General features: G+C 35.7%; 3 protein-coding genes and 1 long non-coding RNA gene across 8 annotated transcripts; 3 read left to right on the forward strand and 1 right to left on the reverse strand.

The window, feature by feature from the left end:
* Positions 1-10,467: 10,467 nt before the first annotated feature.
* On the reverse strand, positions 10,468-14,103 carry LOC126621618 (uncharacterized). Of its 3 annotated transcripts, XR_007623109.1 has the most exons (4): positions 13,941-14,103; positions 11,398-11,579; positions 11,151-11,302; positions 10,468-10,808 (listed from the first exon to the last, which is right to left on the reverse strand). It is a non-coding gene; the product is annotated as an uncharacterized LOC126621618 (long non-coding RNA). The 3 variants fall into 3 exon arrangements; XR_007623108.1 differs by lacking the exon at positions 13,941-14,103 and having other exon boundaries at positions 11,151-11,297; positions 11,398-11,884; XR_007623107.1 differs by lacking the exon at positions 13,941-14,103 and having other exon boundaries at positions 11,398-11,884.
* LOC126621617 (uncharacterized) lies at positions 12,370-13,819 on the forward strand. The gene is made up of 4 exons (XM_050290155.1): positions 12,370-12,875; positions 12,981-13,127; positions 13,213-13,290; positions 13,379-13,819. Exons 1-4 carry the CDS (start codon positions 12,573-12,575, stop codon positions 13,595-13,597), a joined length of 747 nt encoding a protein of 248 aa, XP_050146112.1. The 5' UTR covers positions 12,370-12,572; the 3' UTR covers positions 13,598-13,819.
* A 991-nt stretch (positions 14,104-15,094) lies between the features above and the next one.
* Positions 15,095-18,746, forward strand: LOC126620610 (probable hexosyltransferase MUCI70). Of its 3 annotated transcripts, none has more exons than XM_050288813.1 (5): positions 15,095-15,226; positions 15,451-15,734; positions 15,835-16,038; positions 16,141-16,701; positions 18,017-18,746. In XM_050288813.1, exons 1-5 carry the CDS (start codon positions 15,216-15,218, stop codon positions 18,379-18,381), a joined length of 1,425 nt encoding a protein of 474 aa, XP_050144770.1. In that variant the 5' UTR covers positions 15,095-15,215; the 3' UTR covers positions 18,382-18,746. The 3 variants fall into 3 exon arrangements, with proteins under 3 accessions (XP_050144770.1, XP_050144771.1, XP_050144768.1); XM_050288814.1 differs by lacking the exon at positions 18,017-18,746 and adding an exon at positions 17,437-17,988 and having other exon boundaries at positions 15,096-15,154; XM_050288811.1 differs by having other exon boundaries at positions 15,120-15,154.
* A 454-nt stretch (positions 18,747-19,200) lies between these two features.
* LOC126622910 (uncharacterized) lies at positions 19,201-19,665 on the forward strand. Its single transcript, XM_050291590.1, has one exon. It carries the CDS (start codon positions 19,201-19,203, stop codon positions 19,663-19,665), a length of 465 nt encoding a protein of 154 aa, XP_050147547.1.
* The last annotated feature ends 1,834 nt before the right edge of the window (positions 19,666-21,499 follow it).

The following is a 21,499-nucleotide window of genomic DNA, read 5'->3' on the forward strand; positions in this document are numbered from 1 at the left end:
AAAGTTAAAATTTGCTATGTCACGCAAGCAAAATGCATCGATTGAAGCAGTGGCCTAATTAGCAAATTAATGAATTAATAATTGACCTTGCATATTTATAAGATCAGTTGTTACTTACTCCAGTTAGAACATTAGGTCGCGCAACATATTTTATTCAAAAGTAGTTTGGTAAAGAGCTTGAAATAAAATTTGTGTCCCACAAAATAATTTAAAGTTTAGAAATCAATATTTAAAACTGAAATTGTGTATTTTAACGGAGTTAAGTTTAACAATAAGGGATATTATATTCACACATCTTAAATTACTTTTTCTACATATTTTTATTTTTTTAATACTTTTTTATCAAATGTTAGTGGTGTGTAAAAAATATTAAAAAATTCAAAAAATATGAAAGAAGTAATTTGAAGTGTGAATATAATCTTTCTAACAATAAAACTAAATGATCAAAAGTTTACTATTATTTAACGATCATATATTTGTTTATAAAATACTCAGAAATGTACTAAAAAATGTGAATAATATAACATTGGTATAGGTGATGAATGCATGACAATTAATTGACATGGACAGGCCATTTGAAACGAATGGTACGAGCTCTTGTTTCTGGAATGCGATTCCCTTTGATTTCTTATGGGGATAGAGAACTGGAACTGCATCCTTATGGGAATTTGAGCATGACTGGATGATATTGACAAGCCGCTGGTGTTTCCAGCTGCCCGGCCCCTACTAGATTCCCTATTCAATTGGTAAAAAACCACAAGCCCGTATCATCTCCCTTTCTATGACTCCTTTGCCATGCTTCTGTAGCCCTAGTACTAGCTTGGGCAAACCCAACACACGTGGTATTATATCATCGCCTGCTGAGAACCATACTTGGTATCGTGCTGACACGTGGAGGACCAGGGTATGATTACGACTTTGATTGTGAGGTCGTTTCTTTGGTGACGTGGTTAGGATAAGGATTGTCTGCTCACCACTTTCGATGCCCTCCCGTGTCTTCTATTTTGTGTGATCACGGTTAAGTCACGTAAATATTTTATATTACTATTCATTTTTGTCTTATTATATTTATAAAAAAATAATATAAAATGTTGACGTGGCTTAACTGTGACCATACAAAACAGAAGAGCACAGAGAGGGCACCAGTGGAGGGCAGACAATCCTTGTCCACGTGGTTAACCCTCGTTCTGCTCTGGTCATCTCAGCACGAACAAGGATTGTCTGCCCTCTTTGTTCTTGTGCCCTCTCATACCCTCATGTTTGTATGGTCACGGTTAAGCCACGACAACATTTTATATTACTATTTATTTTTTTCTTATTATGTCTAAAAAAAATATATAAAATGTTGACATGTCTTAACCGTGATCAAACAAAACAGGAGGATACAAAAACAAGGAGGGCAGATAATCTTTATCCTCTCAGCACTCATATGTCCCCAGCTCTCTCTGTCTCTACCGTCTCTCTCCTTGAGCTGTAAATTCTTCTTATTGTGGCTTTTTTTTCTTCAGGCCCAGTTACAAGTTACAACTCAGTATTTAACTTGAGAGAGAAGAAGTGTTAGCATTAGTCATCTAGATTATATACATCACAATAAATACATGCTTTGTGAACAATTCGATCCTAACAAGCCCAGTAAGCTTTAAGAGCGCAAATTGCAGCTTTTCAAAAAGATAAAAAATGTAAAAGATTTCGGGTTTGAAATTTCGAGTTAATAAGTTTGTTTGACTATGATCATGCACATGATGAAAATTTTCATAGCCTTTTAAGTCCTAAAGAGATGAATAATTATAAGTTGCCATCAATTGTCTCTTTTACAGAAAATAAAATAAAAAACAATTCGATGCTAACATAACTCTTTGAAGCCATTACAATGTATGTTTTATGTACCAATATTTGTTATAATTCAACAAAATATTCCCCGCACTGAATGATGAGGTAATACCTTGTTCATATCTCAAAGTACGTTTTTGACATGATTTAGAGTAAATTTTATTTAACATAAAGATTTTCAAAAATAATTAAAATTCGTATATGTTATCGATAAAAACTATAAACATCGGAAAATTATCTTCTACTAAAAATAAGTAGAAGATTCAAGATCTTTATTTATTTTTCCTTAGGAATCTAGATAGAATCTTTAATTTTATTTTTCCTTGAAGGAATCAAGATCTTTAGTTTGTAGGTAAGGCTTTCTCCAATTGAAGGGTTCAGAAGGCCAGATGGCATAAAATAATCCGAAAATCGTCTCCAACCAAATGTCAGGTCTAAGGGCTTGTGGGCCTCATTGGACAAAAAATGGCTAAAGGGCCAACCTGTCGGCCCTAGGCAGGGCCACAATTTGAATGCAACGGTAACTAGCTAAGCTAGCTGATAAAAAAAAAATTACAATTTTTTTATTTACAAAATTGAAAAAAAATTAAAAATTCTATTTTTTTTCCTATAACTTCATAAGCCATTAAACAATATTAAGTAACATTAAGTAACATGAAACAACATTAAACAATATAACTTCCTATAAATTTAAGTTGTTATAGTTTTTAAATTTAATTTGTAGTTTTTAAATTTAAGTTGTTGTAGTTTTTAAATTTAAATAATAAATTATGCTTGGCCCTCAGTTGGAGATTTTTTTTGTGACAGGGCTATGTTTGTCCCTATGGCCCTCGGTTGGAGATGATAAAAAATATGGCCTGCATTGTTCATTAAAATATTAATTTCTTGGAGGATCAGATGACTAAAACGAACCATCTGGCACTCCTTCGGCTGAAGATGACCTAAGTGCATTAATTTTCTTTCGAAAATTATTTATTTATTCTTATATGAAAGTTATGTGACACATGTAAACGAACACTGACATTGCCCATCACAAACTAAACTAAACCAACTTACAAGAACAAGGAATCAACACAATCGTCTTCTAGGAAGACAAAAAGGGCTGAGCCGATCGATTATAACAGATAAATCTATAGTAATTTAAGAACTTGAAATATCCATCCAATCTTAGACAATTCCAACATACAATGACAGCAAAAACTAGCCAAAACATTATTTAGTAAAACTTCGATACAAAGTCATCGACTAATAGATAATGGTTGACATAACACATGTAGTTAAAGTTAAAAGGTTTATAAGAATTATAAATTTTGTATTAATATACACATTGAAAAAAATCAAACTCTCAATCTATTATAATTCTAAAGTAGTACCCCAACTGGATTTTGTCAAAATACCTGTGTTGAATATGAAGAAATTGTGATTTCACTATAAATCAGTTGATAATATGGAAAGTAGTCCAATCTCTTATAAGTCATTGCAATGTTTATCCTTTCACCGATGTGTACTCTTTTACCTTTACATCCTCACACGCATCCTTACGTGTGGCGAATTTTCAAGTCAAACACGTAGACAACACGAATTGGGTGATGTGGTACATGTGACTGATGGGCTTCACACGTGGTCAACTTACTTTGATACCATGAAGAAATTGAGGATTCACCATATAACTAATTGGCAATATGGGAAGTAACCTAATCTCTTATAAGTTTTTATAAGGTTTCTCCTTTTACCTATGTGATACTATTTTACCTTCACATCCTCACAAAATCAACATGAAATATCTTATGGTAAATTGGTCATTTGCTTCAATATTCTAAGAGCATTGAGCTGTGATTATTTATTTGGTTAATATAACATATACTTGTCAATTAGTAATACGATCTATTAGTATTTTTCTTCAATTGTAAGTGTGAGGTATTAGGTTTGATTCTCGTCAATGACGAATTTGAACCAAGTTATTATGGTTGATCAATTGTGAAGCTTAGCCCACTCCTACACCCCTTAATGTAAATAATATAAACCATATACTTAAATGGTCTGGAAGCTCCGAATAGAAAGATCCGAAGGGAATCTGTATCCCAACCGCAATCTGCAACTTCTTTAGTGATTTGGATTGCACGGTCAGAGGACACGTGGGACAATCGGAAGACTAAGGAAACTTTGGCCAATAAATTGTTTATGGAGCCAAAGGATTAGGAGATTTGGACCGTTAAAGAGAGAACTGGACCTTCGTTTGTGTGAGGTGGGTTAATAGAGGCCGCAAGATTTAAAATGAGTAGTCCGAACCTCCTGGTCCGTCGACTCTAGACACAAAGATCTGAAAGGATCTTAACTCTTCTAGCATGTCAATTTTATTAGTCAGAACAATAAAAAAAATTAATTCGCCTTGGACTTCACTACTATTATTGGACGGATAATGCTAGATGACCAAAATTTTAAACCAATTTGCAAACCAAATGATGTGTTAACAATAAAAAATAAGCACATTAATCAGCACTTAAATAATAATCCAATCATCATCTACATCATTTGGTTTAAAAAACTTGGTTTAAAAATTTGATCTCCTTATCATTACCCTTATTGGACATAAATTTAAAACATGCACGATAATCACTTACATTAATAAATAAAAGAATAATGTTTGTGTCTCCGGAGATTTACTTGTAGACTTACGATTTGCGAACTTTTATCATCTGAACATCATAATTTGAACTATTCACTCTCTTTATCATTATCTAAATATCATATTTACGAAAAATCATTTAATCTGAAGATCATTTAGTCATCTATATGTGTAAAACTAATCAATAACTTTGGTAACAAGTAATTTTTCAATCGTAAACTTTTATACTTTTACATATATGATCTTTAGATGATGATCAAGATCCTTTGACTTTAGTCTCTGTCATTATTAAGAAAGAGGTTGTGACAATGGTTTTTGTTGATGCACAAAACCAGAGGTCTTGGAACAATGTAAATCCGCAAGAATGTAAATAACACAAGATGTATCGTGGTTCACCCCAATGTTTGGGCTATGTCCACACTGATATTATTGTATTTCTCTATTTATGAGAGGATGAGAGGGTGAGAGTGAGGCTTCTCATGGTCTAGGAATTGGCCTCCCCTAATGAGGAGAGTGAGGAGTCCTTTTATAGAATAAGGGTTCCTCACTTATTACATATTTGCACATTCCTTTATTACATAATTACATTTAAATCCTCCGAGTATTTATACGAGATCTAAATATGGAGGCCCTAAGTATGGTACAAACAGTTTTTTTTTTTAGTACATCGATATTTTTACACACTATGGGGATATGCAGTTCGGCTAAGTCATACAATAGGCAACTTAATTTGGTATCGAATTCGTCATCCACGAGATTCAAACCTAAGATCTCTTACTTTCAAGTAAAGAAGAATATCACTAAACTGTAATACTGAGTAACGTTATAATGCTACATTTTAATAAAATATAAAAAAAAAATTGATGAATCTCTCGGTTTTGTACATAATAAATTAAGGGCCTCAGACTTTGATGGAATATGATATCATCAGCATCATATTTTCAGAAAGCCTTTCCACACAACAAACAAGGCAATTTGTCGCTTTGACCGTTGTGCTCAGTTAGTGGGCATTAGGTCACACTCCACCTCGTGGCTGCTGAGGCTCAACTCAACCTCATGCCTTTCAACCGAAAGTGGTCCGGGACTCATGACTCAGAGACTCAGGCCACGAGCTGAGTGAGCTCCTTGGATCAGCAATCAGCTGTTATATATCTGTTCCTCCACACCTGTCCTGCAGCATGAGACAAAGAAACCCACAAAATATAAACTTCGTTCATTCACTTGGTCATCTGCAACATGATTTCCGACAGTGGTTCCATGATTTTCTGCCTCTGTCTTGAATCTCTCACACGTGAAATTTATTTGGATGATAGTATTACCCTCGGAGCAAAGGCGCGATAATACTCGTCCCTGACTCTTAATTACGGGTGGGCACGAAACCGGTGGCATCATTCAAACATGCCAAATTCGAGTGCTTTTGGTTCAGTTTCAGCAATGAAAAAGTGTCTGTTTAGATCAAACCAAACCAAACAGTAATTAGTTGGTTTCCGAAAAAAACCTAAATGTAATCAGTGATTAGCTTAATCACTACTATTAGCTTTAAAAGATTAATGTGTAATTCGGTTTCTGGTTATTAGGCTGAGTTGGTTAAGTTGTTTGAATTGCCACTTGGCAGTAGCTGGATGTTTGGGTTGTATAAAGGCACCAATGTGGTGAGTGGATGACCAACGATTATTTTGAATAAAAAATATTATTACAAAAAAATAGGAGGTTCTCTCCATCGTCTTCTTCCTTCGTTCCCTCGCCATTTCTGATCTCGACTTTCTTTGCATAAAAATATTCATTGTTTGGTTTAGTCGGTTTTCTTTGCATAAATCAATCATGATACTATTTACTTTATCATTTATTTTATCCTTATTGTTAAAATTCAAAATTTCAAACAATTTTCATTAGTTTTCTTAAAATTAATAGTACAAAGCCAGTTGTTTGCTGCGGTTTTGTATTAAATAGCTGGCCGACTAATTATCCGGACTCACTTATTTTATCCGGTCCATACCTGCTAACTAATACACTCCAAAATGGAAGGATTACTAGTCGGCTTCTTTGTCTCTCTCTTCGTTCCTCGTTCTTGTTCCTCCAACCCAAGGTCTTTCCTTCTAATCAACCAACCATGGTAGCAATCAGAGTGATTCCGGCAGTCATTCCAAAGCCAATTGCCGCCGACCCTAGTCTCCTATCTTTCTCTATTTTCCGTTCAGATCTTCGCGAGCAAAGACTATCCAGAATGTTTGGGGAGACTTCAAACAGATTACCCAGTGCAGAGCAATCCTTCTCTTTTTCCTTCCATATTCTCACCCTTCATCTATTTCATTTTTCTAATTTCTACAACAGAATAAAAACCAGAAGCAAAAAAGAAGGACAAGAATGTCTGCCGTCCAAATTTCGGTCCCACTTTCGATGCCCTCTTGTTCCGTGTGATCACGATTAAGCTACGTCAATATTTTATATTTTTTTTTATAGAGATAATAAAACAAAAATGAATAGTAATATAAAATGTTGACATTACTTTACTGTGATTACACAAAACAAGAGAGCACGGAAGGACACCGAAAATGGAAGAACAGACAATCCTTGTCCAAAAAAGAAAGCAATGCCATGCCTGCGCAATTTTTTCTATTTATTTTAGTTCAAATTTTTTTGAAAGTTCAAAATGCATGTTCAATTGCATAATACCCATTTTCAATTAGCGGGCAAGAGGGTAAGATTTGTATGGGTGGATGAGATTTGATGCGTAGTGAGGAAGATGGTGAAGAAAGGAAGTCGAGAGAAATATGGGTTTTTGTTTTTGTTTTTTATTTTTTATTTTTTATTTTGTCTGTGCTATGATTAATTCCAGATAATTTTAACGAAAAACTTTTGTACTGTTCACTTTAATGAAAAATCACATTTTTACATTAAAAAGTCAATTATGATACTATTTATTTTATCATTTATTTTGTCATTATCTTTAAAACTCAAAGTTTTTAAGTTATTTTTATTAGTTTTCCTTCAATTTTCTATTTGTTCTGTTTTCCTTAACTATTTTTCATTTTAACATCAATTAATAAGTGAAAAATTATTATAGTTCGACGTACTATCCGATGTACAAATTAATCTGATATTGTCCAAAATGTTTGATTATTAGTTAGTATTATCCGATTCACAAATTAATCAGTTCGATTGAAATAATCTGTAGAATGCGACATGCGAGACCTTAATGTTGATTGTGCTCTCAATCAATATCCCATCCTTCCCACATGCATATCATCAAATTAACCTTTAATATAACTAGATTATTACTTTGAATATCAAATGTTTGATGTTGTTAGGATATTACTTTTAGAAAGTAAATCTGTTTACGAATATATAAATCTGAGGTCCAATAAGTGACAGAGTTATCACTTAGTTGACCACGAACATAGCTGACAAATTTGACCTTGAACTACTCGCGTGTTGTTCGTGTTAATTTATATACACATGTGAAGAGTTTTTCATCCTAAATATATTGAAAAAATTAATGAAATTAATTTGAAAATTTTGAGTTTTAACGATAATATAGGGACAAAATAAAGTGTAAAGTGAATAATACTATGATTGACTTTTTAATGTAAAAATGTGATTTTTCGTTAAAGTAAACAATACTAGGAGTTTTTCGTTAAAGTTCTCAAATATATTTTGATAGTTTTGTTTAGAACTAATAAGTTAATCAATTTGTTTACTAAATAATAAATCAAAACCCTGATGTGCGACAAAGTTGTTTAGTTGACAGAACATGGATGAGGCTGACAAAGCTGCCCTCTAACGAAGAACAAGGATTGTCTGCCCTACTACTTCCGGTGTCCTTCCGTGCTCTTTTGTTTGTGTGGTCACGATTAAACTACATCAACATTTTATATTATTATTTATTTTTATCTTATTATCTTTATAAAAAAAATATAAAATGTTGACATGACTTAATCGTGATCATAGAAAACAGGAAGACATGAAAGAGCACCGGAAATGGGAAGAGAGACATTCCTTGTCCTCTAACGAATCCCCTGTCATCCATATTAATTTGCACGCACATGTAAAGAGGTTTTTCCTAGTCCAGTTGATGCAGCTGGTCACTGTTCAACAGTAACTTCAAAAAGAACATGTAAAACTGAGAGTTTTATTATGCACACCCATGTAGAAATATTTTATTTATTGCATTTACAAGTAAAATTAATAGTCACTTTAAAGAGGAAAAATCTCTCTTCTAAATGTGGCGTAAAATAGTAGAGTAATAGCCTTCACATATTAAACACTAACAGAGAGCACACACACTTTGTGTATGTATGAATAATTTCTCTTGATAAGTGCATTTTTTTTCTATACTATTATTAAGAGAAGCCTCATTGTCAACTTTTTCTCATTTCCCCCCTATTTTGCCCTCCTTTTTGTTAATAGTGTGTATCAAAAGTGAGGGCAAAATAAGAAAAAAAGGGAAAAAACCGCCCACCTCCTCTCATGTTCTCCTCAAGCGCAATCGCTTTAGCTCATTCAAACTATCCAAAAAAATCATGATTTCACTTACGTGTATAAAAAAATGATGGTGAGACAATTTCTCTTAATAAGTGCATATATTTTTTATCTTATGTAAATATTTCGATATAAAATTACTATTTTGCCCTCCTTGTGTAAATATTATTTATCAAAAGTGAGGGCAAAATAGGAAAAAAGGACAAAGTTCAAAAGATACAAAATTACTATTTTGCCCTCCTCATGTCAACATTGTGTATTCAAAAGTGAGAGCAAAATTAGAAGAAAATGGGGAAGTTCAAAAGATACAAAATTACTATTTTGCCCTCATCATGTCAACATTGTGTATTCAAAAGTGAGGGCAAAATTGGAAGAAAATGGGGCAAAAAGTTGACAAGCCCTCTTCTCTTCTTAATAATAATATAGATATGAGTGCATTTTTTCTCACTATCATTTAGTGTGGTGTATGCTCATCATCTTATTTATCACCGTTAAATGAGTTTGAATATTGAGATTTGTGTCTATCCACTACACGAATCTCGAAATTCAAATTAATTTAACTGTGATAAATAAGATGGTGAGCATACACCACACTAAATGGTGGTGAGCAAAAATGCTCCCTTAAACATATGAAGTACACTTGAGTTGTTTAGGTGCCCAAAATAGTAGAGTAATTGATTTTCCAACAAATTTTGATTTAGTTTACCATAATTTGTGTGTTTTTATTGTTTCAGTTTTCTATTTTACATCATGGAATATTTCTTTGAAACTGACCGTGGGTTGGCTTATTGTTATGCTTCGTTTGTAATAGTCAATCAAGATATTCAACATGTCGATTCCAGCGGCAACATACGCTAATTTCGAGTTTGACGAAGATTGCTTGAACGTCATTTCAAAGAAATTCAAATCTTCAAATCAATTCCAAATTGTAACGTTTCCCAGACAAGCCGGATTTGATGCTCGACACAAATACAGGCGTTTCTAATCAATTGCTCTACCTACGTAGTGAATCTATGTGGCAACTTGATTTAGTAGGTTGGACTGCATCTTTTAAACTGTTGCAGTGGGACTGAACCCAAAATAGTTTCGTTGTAATGTACCGATAATTGAAAGCCCCAAAAATCAAACAACTTACTTTGATTAGACCCATATGAAGGCGATATTGGCATATCCTCATTCTCAAAGAGAGCCGATGAGTGTTTCCCAGCACTCCTTTGCTTCTTTATTATCATTAGACATAGTATGTGTGTGTAATAGCTTCAATTTTTTTAGAGTAAAAATAGTGAGATTCTTTTATTTGTTTTTCTCTTTTAGCTTGCAAAACTGAAATTCAAGAACAAATAAGATCATCGGAAACTACAAAATAAAATGGGTAAACGAGGTGAGGTGAATGGTTAACCCTAGTTAAAGTAATGAGTGAATGAGGTTTTGTGTGAGTTTGACGCGTTTAGTTTGTGTGGAAAAATCAACAAAAGTTGTCAATCTACGAATTCGGTGTATTAAAGTACTAAATTGAGCGAAAACAGACAAAGTTGTTGCTAGTCTGCACGTTCAATGCATTTAAGTATAAAACATAGAGAAACAAACAAAGTTTCAATTTAGATACGCTTGAAACCTGCAAAAGAAATGTTGGAGTTAGTAGTTCGAGAGTAATCTATTCCTACCCCTCTTTTTGCTCGTCTCACCACATATAAGTTTTTTATGGCAAGATTGCCCTTATGTAGATTACCTTAGAAGATAAAAACATTATTAAAATACATAGATAACAAAATAATTTGTTGATTCAATACCTTGTAGAGATGAACCCGACCATCCGATGGGGTAGCGTATTCTTTCTTCAGACAATCACATTTAGCAGCTTCTTGGTACTTACCTGCATAATAACAAGTAGGCATACATTTGTTCATATGATAACACGAAAGGTGAATATTGAAGAAGAAAAAAGTGTTTTTGGATATATTTTCATGTTGAGTTGGGCTACATAATCGTCTGTTGTGTTAGTTCATGTAAAACTTGGGAACTTAACAACCTTACTACCATATTAAAGACTTTAAGCCCCCTCGAGATCTCTTGAGCAGTACTCAACCCCGCTTTGAACGTGCTTGAGTCCACTCGAGCAGTTAAAATTCAAAAATTATGCTTTGACAAGTAGTGGAGCAGAGAATTTTCTGGAGTTGGAGAAAGTTGTAGGGTTGGGGAAAGTTGTAGCGCAAACCTGGAAAATGAGAATTGGTACTAATCCCATCTATACTTTGTTTGCAGACTCCGAGTTTCCTCCTTTCACCATGACATTAACAAGTATATATCTTGCAACTGTCTTTCTGCTTCATCACACTTTCCAGCTTTGATTAGCCCTAGTGCCCTAATCTTCAAGCAATGCACCAAATCAGCAGTGGAGTAAGTACAAACTTAATTAGCAGTATTTAAGTACACTAAATCAAGAATTGAAGATTTAAAATTACCAATACGTTTTTCATCAAAGGCTCGGGAGGCGTCCTAAGCTTCTTTATGGCACTCTTCCGTTTTGATGAGGCTACGTACTCATTCATCATCAATAACAATGATTGTAACACGTCCTTTTCGCTCTTCAGGTACATCTCTTGCTTTCAGAAAGAATGACCTATACGATATCTGTCCCTGGTAGCTGCAGTGGCTCAAGGAATGGACTTATAGTTACAATTGATGATTCCAAAGACAGGCCAAAACCACAGATGCACCCCCCATGCCTCTCGCAATTTTTTCATTATCTCACATTCTCACTTATTGAAAGCTGTTGAGTGCTTATTAACCGCATAAATCACAGGAAAGAAGGCCTGCCTCAGTGTGGCGCGGTGTGTAGGAAAATGAGAAGAAAGTGAGAGAGAAGAAGGGTTGAAAGAAGAATAAAGCCTGGCCCCACTCATGGTGGAAGGCACACGTAAAATTATAGAAGGTGAGACAGTGCAAAATCCATGAAACAATTTGTGCTTTTTGAGAATACGAAGCATGTTTTATTGGCAGAGTTGAATATAAAGAGCATTTCAGGAATGAAGTAAGGTATCACTTTGTTAATTAATTAAGGCAAAGGAATCACCCTCGTGTCCTTTGTAATACAAAATTTACTTCTATGGCGAATTGGGACTGCTATGTGCACTCGAAAACCAAAATGCGTTACACATTCATGAGGTGCAAGGAAGAATATTGCAGAAAGAAACGGCACTATCAGTAGTCTAGAAGCTGGCATTACAGTCTCTCTAACCTTTATATACATATATATACATGTGTATGTGCCAGGGCCACGCCATTTATACCTTTTCCTGTTTCTTTTTCTAATGAATAACTAGATACTTTGCTTTCCTTGGAAGATAAGAAATCACAATAAAACATTAATGGATGAGGTTCTTGCTTCTTATCTAGGAGAAGAATTAACTTCTCGGACAGCTTGAAAAGGCACCCGAAAACGCAAACAGTTTGTTCACCCACCTTGCAAGACTTAAAATCAGAATTATTTGACATCTTTTCCGTAGTATCAATTATACCCTTCCATGTCCACCTTTTCTAAATAGGTGCCAATCACATGGTATCATCCTTTTTACTTCTACGTTTCACAAATTTAGGGTACCATTAACGTAAACGAAAAATCCTCACTGGAAAAAACATGGTGAACTCTTCCAAACTTTCCAGTGCGAGAACTATGTATGGAGCAATGGCAATGGCAACCGCGGTCTTTGCCGGCATTTATGTTGTACGGGCTTACATATTTCGTGCTAGGAAAGAAGAGGCTCAAGGTCCTAGACTTACGAGGTCCATGTCCATCGCATTCCTCCATGGAGGGCAGCTGGCCTTGCAGAGATTGCTTGAATATCATGAAGCTAGAGCGGATAAATCAGCAGTGGAGATAGCTGAATGTGAGTTGAGGACTCACCTTGTGGAGCAACGCCCTGATTACAAGAAGCTGCAGGTTGGGTATCTCTATATAGAAATAGTCCTTAATGGCATGATGAATTTTCAAGTTTATTGATCAAACTGGTATTTTCTCTTAATCTATTGGCTTTACGCACAAAAGTCGATTGTTGCGAAGCTTGAAATGAGTGGAAAAGAAGCCAAGGCAATTGAAATATTGGAGAAAGCAATAGCAAAGGCGTATAACGAAGGAAAAAACCATGAAGCATATGAAAATGAGATGCTACTGGTTGAAATGCTTATATACAAGGTTTGCACTTCGAAATTTACAGCATTCCAATTTAGAGAAAAACCATGAAGAATATAAATCATATGATGATTGATGTGCCTTGTAGGGTGATTTTGAGGTGGCGCTAGGCCGTGAATGCTTGCAGCATGTAGAGATTTCAGATGCAAGGCGTCCGCTGTACAAGGTCGGAAAACCTTTCCTAAAATTATTTCTTGGCAACCATTCAACCCCATATAGTTTAACATGATTAAAATTGTGTTTAAAATTGACAGGCTATTATTTACTTCATGTTAAAGCGCAACAAGGATGAAATTAAAGAATGCTGGAAAGAATTTAACGCTCTAAAAGAACTCCAACGTTTGCCTAATGACAAAGAAAGCTTGGAAGAAAGCCAAATTCATAAACTCAGTACAAATTATGAGGAGTTCGAGAAGGTCGTCAACGTACTCAGAAATGACATAGAGGGGCAAGCAAGGAAGAACAAGAAATAAGAGATGAGCTTTTCACTAGTAAATTTCCCTTTGCTCTCAGAAAACAAAGGGAAAAATAGAAAGCAATCACTCTTGCAATACAATGCACGGGAAAGTGATAAGTTCATGAATGACACATTTTATTCATCTTGTAATCGTTCTAAAGTTCATTACAAATTTCCAATTAACCAAGAATTACCTTTTATTTTGTAGTAAAGAAATCGGAATGGTGTTCTAAGATAATGTTCTCTTGCCAAATTTAATTTCGATCATATATTCAAACGAAAATTAACTTAATCAATGACTTGCTAAGCTGTTTGAGAAAATAATGTTTATGATGTATTTAAAGAAAAAATAGGCTTACTTGGATTCCTCAAGACGACAATACCAGTGCCGTTGCAGTCAAAATTGTGCGGGGCAACCTTCTTGTAGTGAAGATTCTTGGCAAATGAGGCACATTTGAACCAAGAATTTGGTACGAAACATGAACCACCGTCTACTAACTCCTTGCTTGCACCTTAGCAATAGCCATCGTCCACCGCAAACTAATTCAAGTGTCCTGCATATCCATCAAATTTATTATGTGAAGCTTGTGGTTTAGGTCCTGGTCCTGTGAGATTGTAATCGGCAAAAGGACAATATCAATCGTGTTGTCGTTTTATCATATGGTAGTATGCTTTGGCGAATGTGGGCCCTCACAGTTTTGTTTCTGAGAACTCAAACGAGAACTTCTCAGTGGGTCACTCATCATGAGATTGCTCTCACACGAACTCGCATAACTTCCGAGTTCCGATTGAACCCGAAACCAGTGAGCTTCCAAAAAGCCTCGTGCTAGGTAGAGATGAGAATATACATATAAGACTTACACGATTCACTCTCATGGGCGATGTAAGATGTTACAGGCATGGTGCACTAAAGTAATTTACCTACTCCTTATTATATATGTAAGTACGTATACTAAAATGATTTACCTACTCGTTATCATATGTAAGTGTGAAAATTGGTTTTACAATATTCTAAGTATGTAAACTAAAACATAAATCAATTTACTTATATTTTGAATTCTCACTTACATATCTTTTCCATACAAAGTTATTACAATATTCCATAGAGAATATCAATGAAATACGCAATAAAAATTAGCTTAGGTGAAGCCTAATCACTAGTTTTAGTTAGAAAATTAAATTATGTCGGGGTTTAAATAAAGAAAATTGAATTTTAGGGGGTTAAAGTAATATTTTCATTAATTTTATTATTACTATTTATTTGTACCACAATTGTGTAGATGATATTTGAGGTGGACATTCACATCAATGCTTATTCAATTGAAAACATTCGAAGTGGACCACATTATTTAAATTTATTAAATTTATTATGGTTTGAGTAATTTATGAACTTTGTTATTAATAAAATGCTACGATTTTTTTAATAAAACAAAATGGCAGGTAATCGTCTTGAAAAGTAGTCCAAGAGAAATTCGATTCTATATCAACCCAATGGTGTTCCAACTATTCTGACCATAATGTTCTGGTGGAGAGTTTGTTTGGGTGAGGCTCAAATGGTGGAGAATTTGTTTGGGTGAGGCTCAAATGGTGGAGAATAATGCTGCATTCGTACATATGTTTTGACATTTTGTATTATGATAACAAGGTTCTAATTCGCACACTCGCACTCCTATTTGTTTTATTAAGTTTTAATTTATTTGTATTTTTTTCTTATCTTTTTATTTTATCGCTTCATCATATTTCAACGTGCTCATCTTTATTCGATCTTTATACAGACACTTTAGAATATCCTTCTCTTTTTATAAAATTTATGTGATTATTCACCTTAATTGCTACAAAAACCATTTTTAATTGATGTGATTATCAAAGGAATACAAATCAAGGCGAGCAAACTTATGGGAATTTTATGGGGAAAGCAAGGTCCACTCCTCTCCTCTTTCAATCAAAGTTGGTGTGTTTCTCTCTGCTCTACCTCTTCACCTCTCTGTTTCTAGCTCTCTACACCTCTCTCTCCCAAACCAAATGCCTCTTCAGATCTTCCCCCTTCGACCCGATTCAGGCCCCTCTCTTCTCCTACCCTTCCACCTACGGCGAGCACAAGTATGCAATCCCAACCCACCGCACCTCTTGCTCTTCTCCCGTCTATTTTTCAGGTAACACTCCCTTTTTTTAGCTCATTTTTTCTTCAATTTTTTTGCCTTTCGCTAATTTTAATTCTGGATTCCACCAATTGGGTTTTGTTTTTGTGATCAGAATATTGGATGGTCTTGAAGGAGATCCAGAACTTGTGTAAGAATTCTTCGTGGTCTCCGTCGGTTTTGAGGTATTTGCCGGGAAAGGCTGAGACATTTGCAGGAAATTTAAGTACCCAAGCGAGGATTCCCTATTTTGTTCATTACAATGAGAGCACTGAAATCCCTTGTGGATTCTTGAAGAAATTTCCGATTAGTGATTCTGGTTGGTTTGGCATCCAAGCAAAGTTCTATAAAGTCCATTTTTTTTTTTTTTTCATTTAGCTACATTTGTTAATAAACATGTTTTTTTTATAATGCAATTCAGATAGAACGGCTATGGAAAACTGTGAAGGAGTTGTAGTGGTCTCGGCGATCTTCAATGACCATGATAAAATCCGACAACCCCGAGGCCTTGGATCGGAGACCCTAGACAATGTATGCTTTTTTCTGTTCATAGATGATGTAACCCTAAAAGGACTTCACTACCATAGATTGATTCCGAGAAAATCCCAAAATTTCAAGATTGGCGCGTGGCGGGTTGTGAAAGTTTTGAGCAAGGAATTGTATGAGAATCCTGCAATGAACGGTGTGATACCAAAATATTTAGTCCATAGGCTTTTCCCAAACTCGAAATTCAGCATTTGGATCGATGCGAAGCTGCAGCTAGTGGTCGATCCGTTGCTGTTGATTCATTCACTTGTGGTGTCTGAAAACGCAGACATGGGGATTTCGAAGCATCCTTACCATGTACATACTATGGAGGAGGCAATGGCGACGGCGAGGTGGCAGAAATGGAGTGATGTTGATGGATTGAAGAGGCAGATGGAGACTTATTGTGAGAATGGATTGCTTCCTTGGACCCCCAGCAAGCTGCCTTATCCCTCAGGTAACCAAAGCACTTGCACATAATTAGTGTGTTTCAAATCATGTCATCTTTCAACGTTTTTAGTGTTTTTTTTTTGTTGAAAGCTTCCACACATGATATCATTTTAATGATGTTGCTTTGTTTTACAATTGTACAAAAAGCTTTAGAAGCTAACTTGGCAAGTTGATGAATTTCTTAAGGGTAATAACTTTCACGCTCTGAGTTTAGCTTGTAGCACTCTCATGAATGTATAAAATTATAGAATATTCAATTTTTAGTGTTAGAAATTACTTTGGGAATGCCAAAGTCGCTAACTTTTCCTAAATCGAATTTTACTAAATGGTCTTAGGAGACTAATTAAACTTTGAAGTACACTTCCCCTCATGTTTCCTAAGATTAAAAAAAATGCTACTATTAAGATACTGGTTTTGGTGTTTGAGAGTAAGCTTTTGGCTGAAGAGAAGGTGAGAAGTTCAAGCCGTGCGATAGTAGATGTACGTGTTCTAGGATTTTTAAGATTAAATACAAATGTCAAGGCTTTAAGATTATCAAGTTGAACTACTTGGTCTGCCCAAAAGAAGAAAATGAAAATATTAATGGGATGACTTGGTGTTTACATAGACTATGCAGTGTACAAGTCACATTTGCATAAGGTTTAAACTCTAAGATGTTTCTTCTCTTTCATTCCTTGTTATAACTTACTTCCAGTTTTTCTCTTTTTATAAACGAAAAATACTTTTTGAATATGTGGTCCAGAAATAGAAAGAAACTGTGTGATCCAATGTGGTCCAAGCAAGCAACTTGCAGTCCATGGCAGGGTAGAAGAAAAACTTTGGTGTAACCGGAGAATGTATCTTCATCTCTCTATCTCACTCGTCAAGTAATGAGTGAGATAGAAATATGAAAAATGTAACTTTGTATTACATTATTTCTTTGCATACAACGTCACGCAATGAGTGAGACATAAATATGAAAAATGTAATTTCATATTACATTATTTCTTTGCATAGAGCAGTATAATTTTACATATAACTTAAATATTAATTCGTGAGTTGTGAGTCAAACATACAAACAAGAATTCACAAGTGTTCCTGCTTACTTTCTTTCCCTTGTGTTTACATAAATTTTGGAGGCTGTTCATGCCAATGTGATTAATTATCTCTTTCCTATTCTACAGTACAACAAAAACTTTTCTATTCCTTGTTCTTTATCACTCTCGTCTCTCTCTATGACTACTCATGTGATGAGAGAGAGGTAGAAAGACGGATATTCAAGAAAAGATAAGTTACTTTCCCGCAGTACGAGAACTAACAACTTAGTTATTGGTGTTTGGCAGATGTACCAGACAGTGCTCTAATCCTGAGGAAACATGGATTGAGGAGCAATCTATTCTCCTGCCTGTTGTTCAATGAGTTGGAGGCATTTAACCCTAGAGACCAGTTGGCTTTTGCCTACGTGAGAGACCTCATGAGCCCAAGGCTGAAGATTAACATGTTTGACGTCGAAGTGTTTGAGCAAATTGTTGTGGAATACAGGCACAACATCAAACGTGAAGGTGGGGACAGCGGAAGCCAAATGGGATCCAAAGCCCCCAAAACCAAAAAGACCAAAAGGGCAAGCCCGGATTTGTTGTATGTTAATGGCAGCTGCTGCAGCAAGTGCCAGAAGTATCTTTTGGAGATGTGGGGTGAGGAGAGTTGATTTTTGTCTCTAGGAAGTGAGCCTGCATGTTCCGCCGGGGAGGAGGGCAAAAGAGACAAACGGAATAAGACAGAAAATAAAACAAAGCTGGACAACAACATTGGAGGGTTTTGACGGATGAAAACCGCCAAACAATAACAGGTTTTCCAGGGCTTTTTACTTTTTAAAATTTGATTATTCTTTTGGTGGGCGTTGACAGGACATGTAAAATTCTGGAGAAAGCATGCAGAGGAAAAAATATAGGTTAGATCATTGGAGAGGTTATGTAATGCTACCGAATGTATACAATAATGTGTTGCATGAGCAATATAACGTGAGATGCAAATACACTGGCTTATGATGACAAGCAAAATTTTATCTAAAAATTTGTAAAGATCCATGAATCCGTTAAAAATACCGACACAAACAAAAGTCCAGTAATTTTGGTTCCTCTTTTAGTGACACTTGCAAATGCACGTGTATTGTTCGTGATATTTAAATTTAGTACCTTGTTAAACAAATTAAAATTAGTAGACCTTAAGTGTCATTAAAGTTATGGGCATTACCTCAAAACAAATTACGTATCAAATTACCATAATGCAGTACTCACAAGATGCAAAAAAATATTTCATTTTTGTTTTGCATGAAATCGCTTAAATATTTCTATAGTTTCGCCCCAAAAATAAATAAATAAATCCATATATATAAGAAAAACTAAAGAAAAAAAACTAAATCCAAACGTACTATCACCCTCCATCCCATGCATGCAAATTCTTGTTAGCCAGAAACATCAATCCATCTGAATTTCCATTCTCTCTCTCTCTCTCTCCAAATACACAAATGTCAGCCCAACAAATCGCCGGCCACAGAGAGGGCGCCGATATCTACCACGGCGAAGCCCTATGCAGGCAGAAGTTCCACGAGCTGCTCGACAAAATGTGCCTGCCACGTGGCCTCCTCCCCTTGGACGACGTCGTCGAGTTCGGCTACAACTCCACCTCGGGCTTCGTCTGGCTCAAGCAGAAGAAGAGAAAAGAGCACCGCTTCCGCGCCATTTCCAAAACGGTGTCGTACGACACGGAGGTGATGGGGTTCCTGGAGGAGCACCGGATGCGGCGGCTCTCCGGGGTCAAAAGCAAAGAGCTTCTGGTTTGGGTCTCCATTTCGGACATCTACGTGGACCCTAATTCGGATCTGAATAAGATCACATTCGCTAACGGCTCCGGAATCTCCAGGTCGTTCCCCGTCACGGCGTTTGGGCTTGAAGGAGAAGAGAAAAACGGTGATGGCGATGGGAGAAAATGAAAGCTTAACTTAAGCTTTTACGAGATTGAATAAATCCTGTTTATTAGTTTTCATTTCATGTGCAGGGCCAATTAGGATAATCACAACTTGATAATCAAAATTAAATTACGTTTCTCTCACATGTTTTGTTTTGTATTAGTTGATTCCATGACTTTGTGTTAGGATGTTTGATGAGAGATTCTTTGTGCAAGATGTCATGCCGACGCCTTCTGCAATTTTAAAGGCCTCCATGTTTGCTCTCATCCACTCTCTGTTGGTTCCACCTGATTGTCTCTTCAGGCAGGTTTGGTATTGTTGTGTTTTGAATAAAAAACTGATTGTGCTGTGTTATGAGAATAAGCTCATTTTTGCTGTTTCACGCAGTACCAAACTAATACTTCGTTTCATATACCACCACATATAGATAAGATCTTCTCCATTTCTACTTAATTTTCTCAACTTTCAATTTTAGGAATAGAATGGTTGTTTAGAGCTTTAATTTTAGGTTTTAGAATTATAGTCGAGAACAGAAACCTCAAGTTTCGTCTCTTTAAATGTCAATATATGCGATCAAAGTTAAAGAACATTGATTAGAAGAAGTGAGGTTTTTTCAACGTGCCCCATCTTTAAGAAATATTGAACATTCTTCAAAACGTCGGATTGGTGCTTCGATGTAAGGAGATGTTGACACATCAACAAAATCATCTTGCACTCCTCAAAGTGAACTTTCTCATATGGGTGGAAAATCGAAATTATTGCTCAAATAGAAACTAGTTTTTGGAGAAACATGCTGAATCTCGTAGCTGTGGTTGCTAATTTTTGGCTTGACCCCCTCTAATCTAAATGTGTTTATGAATTTCGTGGAGTAACATTAACACCAACTGCGGGACACGGTTAATTAGGCTGAAGTGGTACTTTTGAGGTTTAATTTTAGCATCTAATGCCCAATTGTTAATTGCTGGTTAGGTGCAAAGTGACTTTTCATTAAAAGAAATATCCAGATTAACATCTAAAAATCAAACTAAAGTAAGATAGTCATATCAATTTATTGTTTACTAAAATTTATATTTCTTTTCTAAATGTGCAGTATATTTGATATTGTTTTAGGGGTGTGATATCCACGCACCATTTTTTACTTCTCTCACACCTTTTTGGTTTTCGGCCGTCGACACCTTTTTGGTTTTCGGCCGTCGGATCGAATACAACAACAACAACAAAGCCTTTTCCCACTAAGTGGGGTCGGCTATATGAATCCTAGAACGCCATTGCGCTCGATTTTGTGTCATGTCCTCCGTTAGATCCAAGTACTCAAGTCTTTTCTTAGGGTTTCTTCCAAAGTTTTCCTAGGTCTTCCTCTACCCCTTCGGCCCTGAACCTCTGTCCCGTAGTCACATTTTCGAACCGGAGCGTCAGTAGGCCTTCTTTGCACATGTCCGAACCATCGGAACCGATTTTCTCTCATATTTCCTTCAATTTTGGCTACTCCTACTTTACCTCGGATATCCTCATTCCCAATCTTATCCTTTCTCGTGTGCCCATACATCCCACGAAGCATCCTCATCTCCGCTACACCCATTTTGTGTACGTGTTGATGCTTCACCGCCCAACATTCTGTGCCATACAACATCGCTGACCTTATTGCCGTCCTATAAAATTTTCCCTTGAGCTTCAGTGGCCTACGACGGTCACACAACACGCCGGATGCACTCTTACACCTCATCCATCCAGCTTGTATTCTATGGTTGAGATCTCCATCTAATTCTCCGTTCTCTTGCAAGATAGATCCTAGGTAGCGAAAACGGTCACTTTTTGTGATCTTCGCTAGATTGCTCCGGTCATTAGTGTGGATAAGGTC

This window comes from Malus sylvestris, chromosome 5, assembly GCF_916048215.2.
Source record: "Malus sylvestris chromosome 5, drMalSylv7.2, whole genome shotgun sequence".
Lineage (NCBI taxonomy): Eukaryota > Viridiplantae > Streptophyta > Magnoliopsida > Rosales > Rosaceae > Malus > Malus sylvestris.

Bases quoted from the DNA above. Each gene is read 5' to 3' on its own strand.
- LOC126621617 (XM_050290155.1), top strand. From the start codon at position 12,573: ATGGTGAACTCTTCCAAACTTTCCAGTGCGAGAACTATGTATGGAGCA. The intron at 12,876-12,980 runs GTTGGGTATCTC...TACGCACAAAAG, and splicing joins CTGATTACAAGAAGCTGCAG to TCGATTGTTGCGAAGCTTGA. The intron at 13,291-13,378 runs GTCGGAAAACCT...TAAAATTGACAG, and splicing joins CAAGGCGTCCGCTGTACAAG to GCTATTATTTACTTCATGTT.
- LOC126620610 (XM_050288811.1), top strand. From the start codon at position 15,135: ATGGTGGAGAATTTGTTTGG. The intron at 15,155-15,450 runs GTGAGGCTCAAA...TGATTATCAAAG, and splicing joins ATGGTGGAGAATTTGTTTGG to GAATACAAATCAAGGCGAGC. The intron at 16,702-18,016 runs GTAACCAAAGCA...GGTGTTTGGCAG, and splicing joins CAAGCTGCCTTATCCCTCAG to ATGTACCAGACAGTGCTCTA.
- LOC126622910 (XM_050291590.1), top strand. From the start codon at position 19,201: ATGTCAGCCCAACAAATCGCCGGCCACAGAGAGGGCGCCGATATCTAC.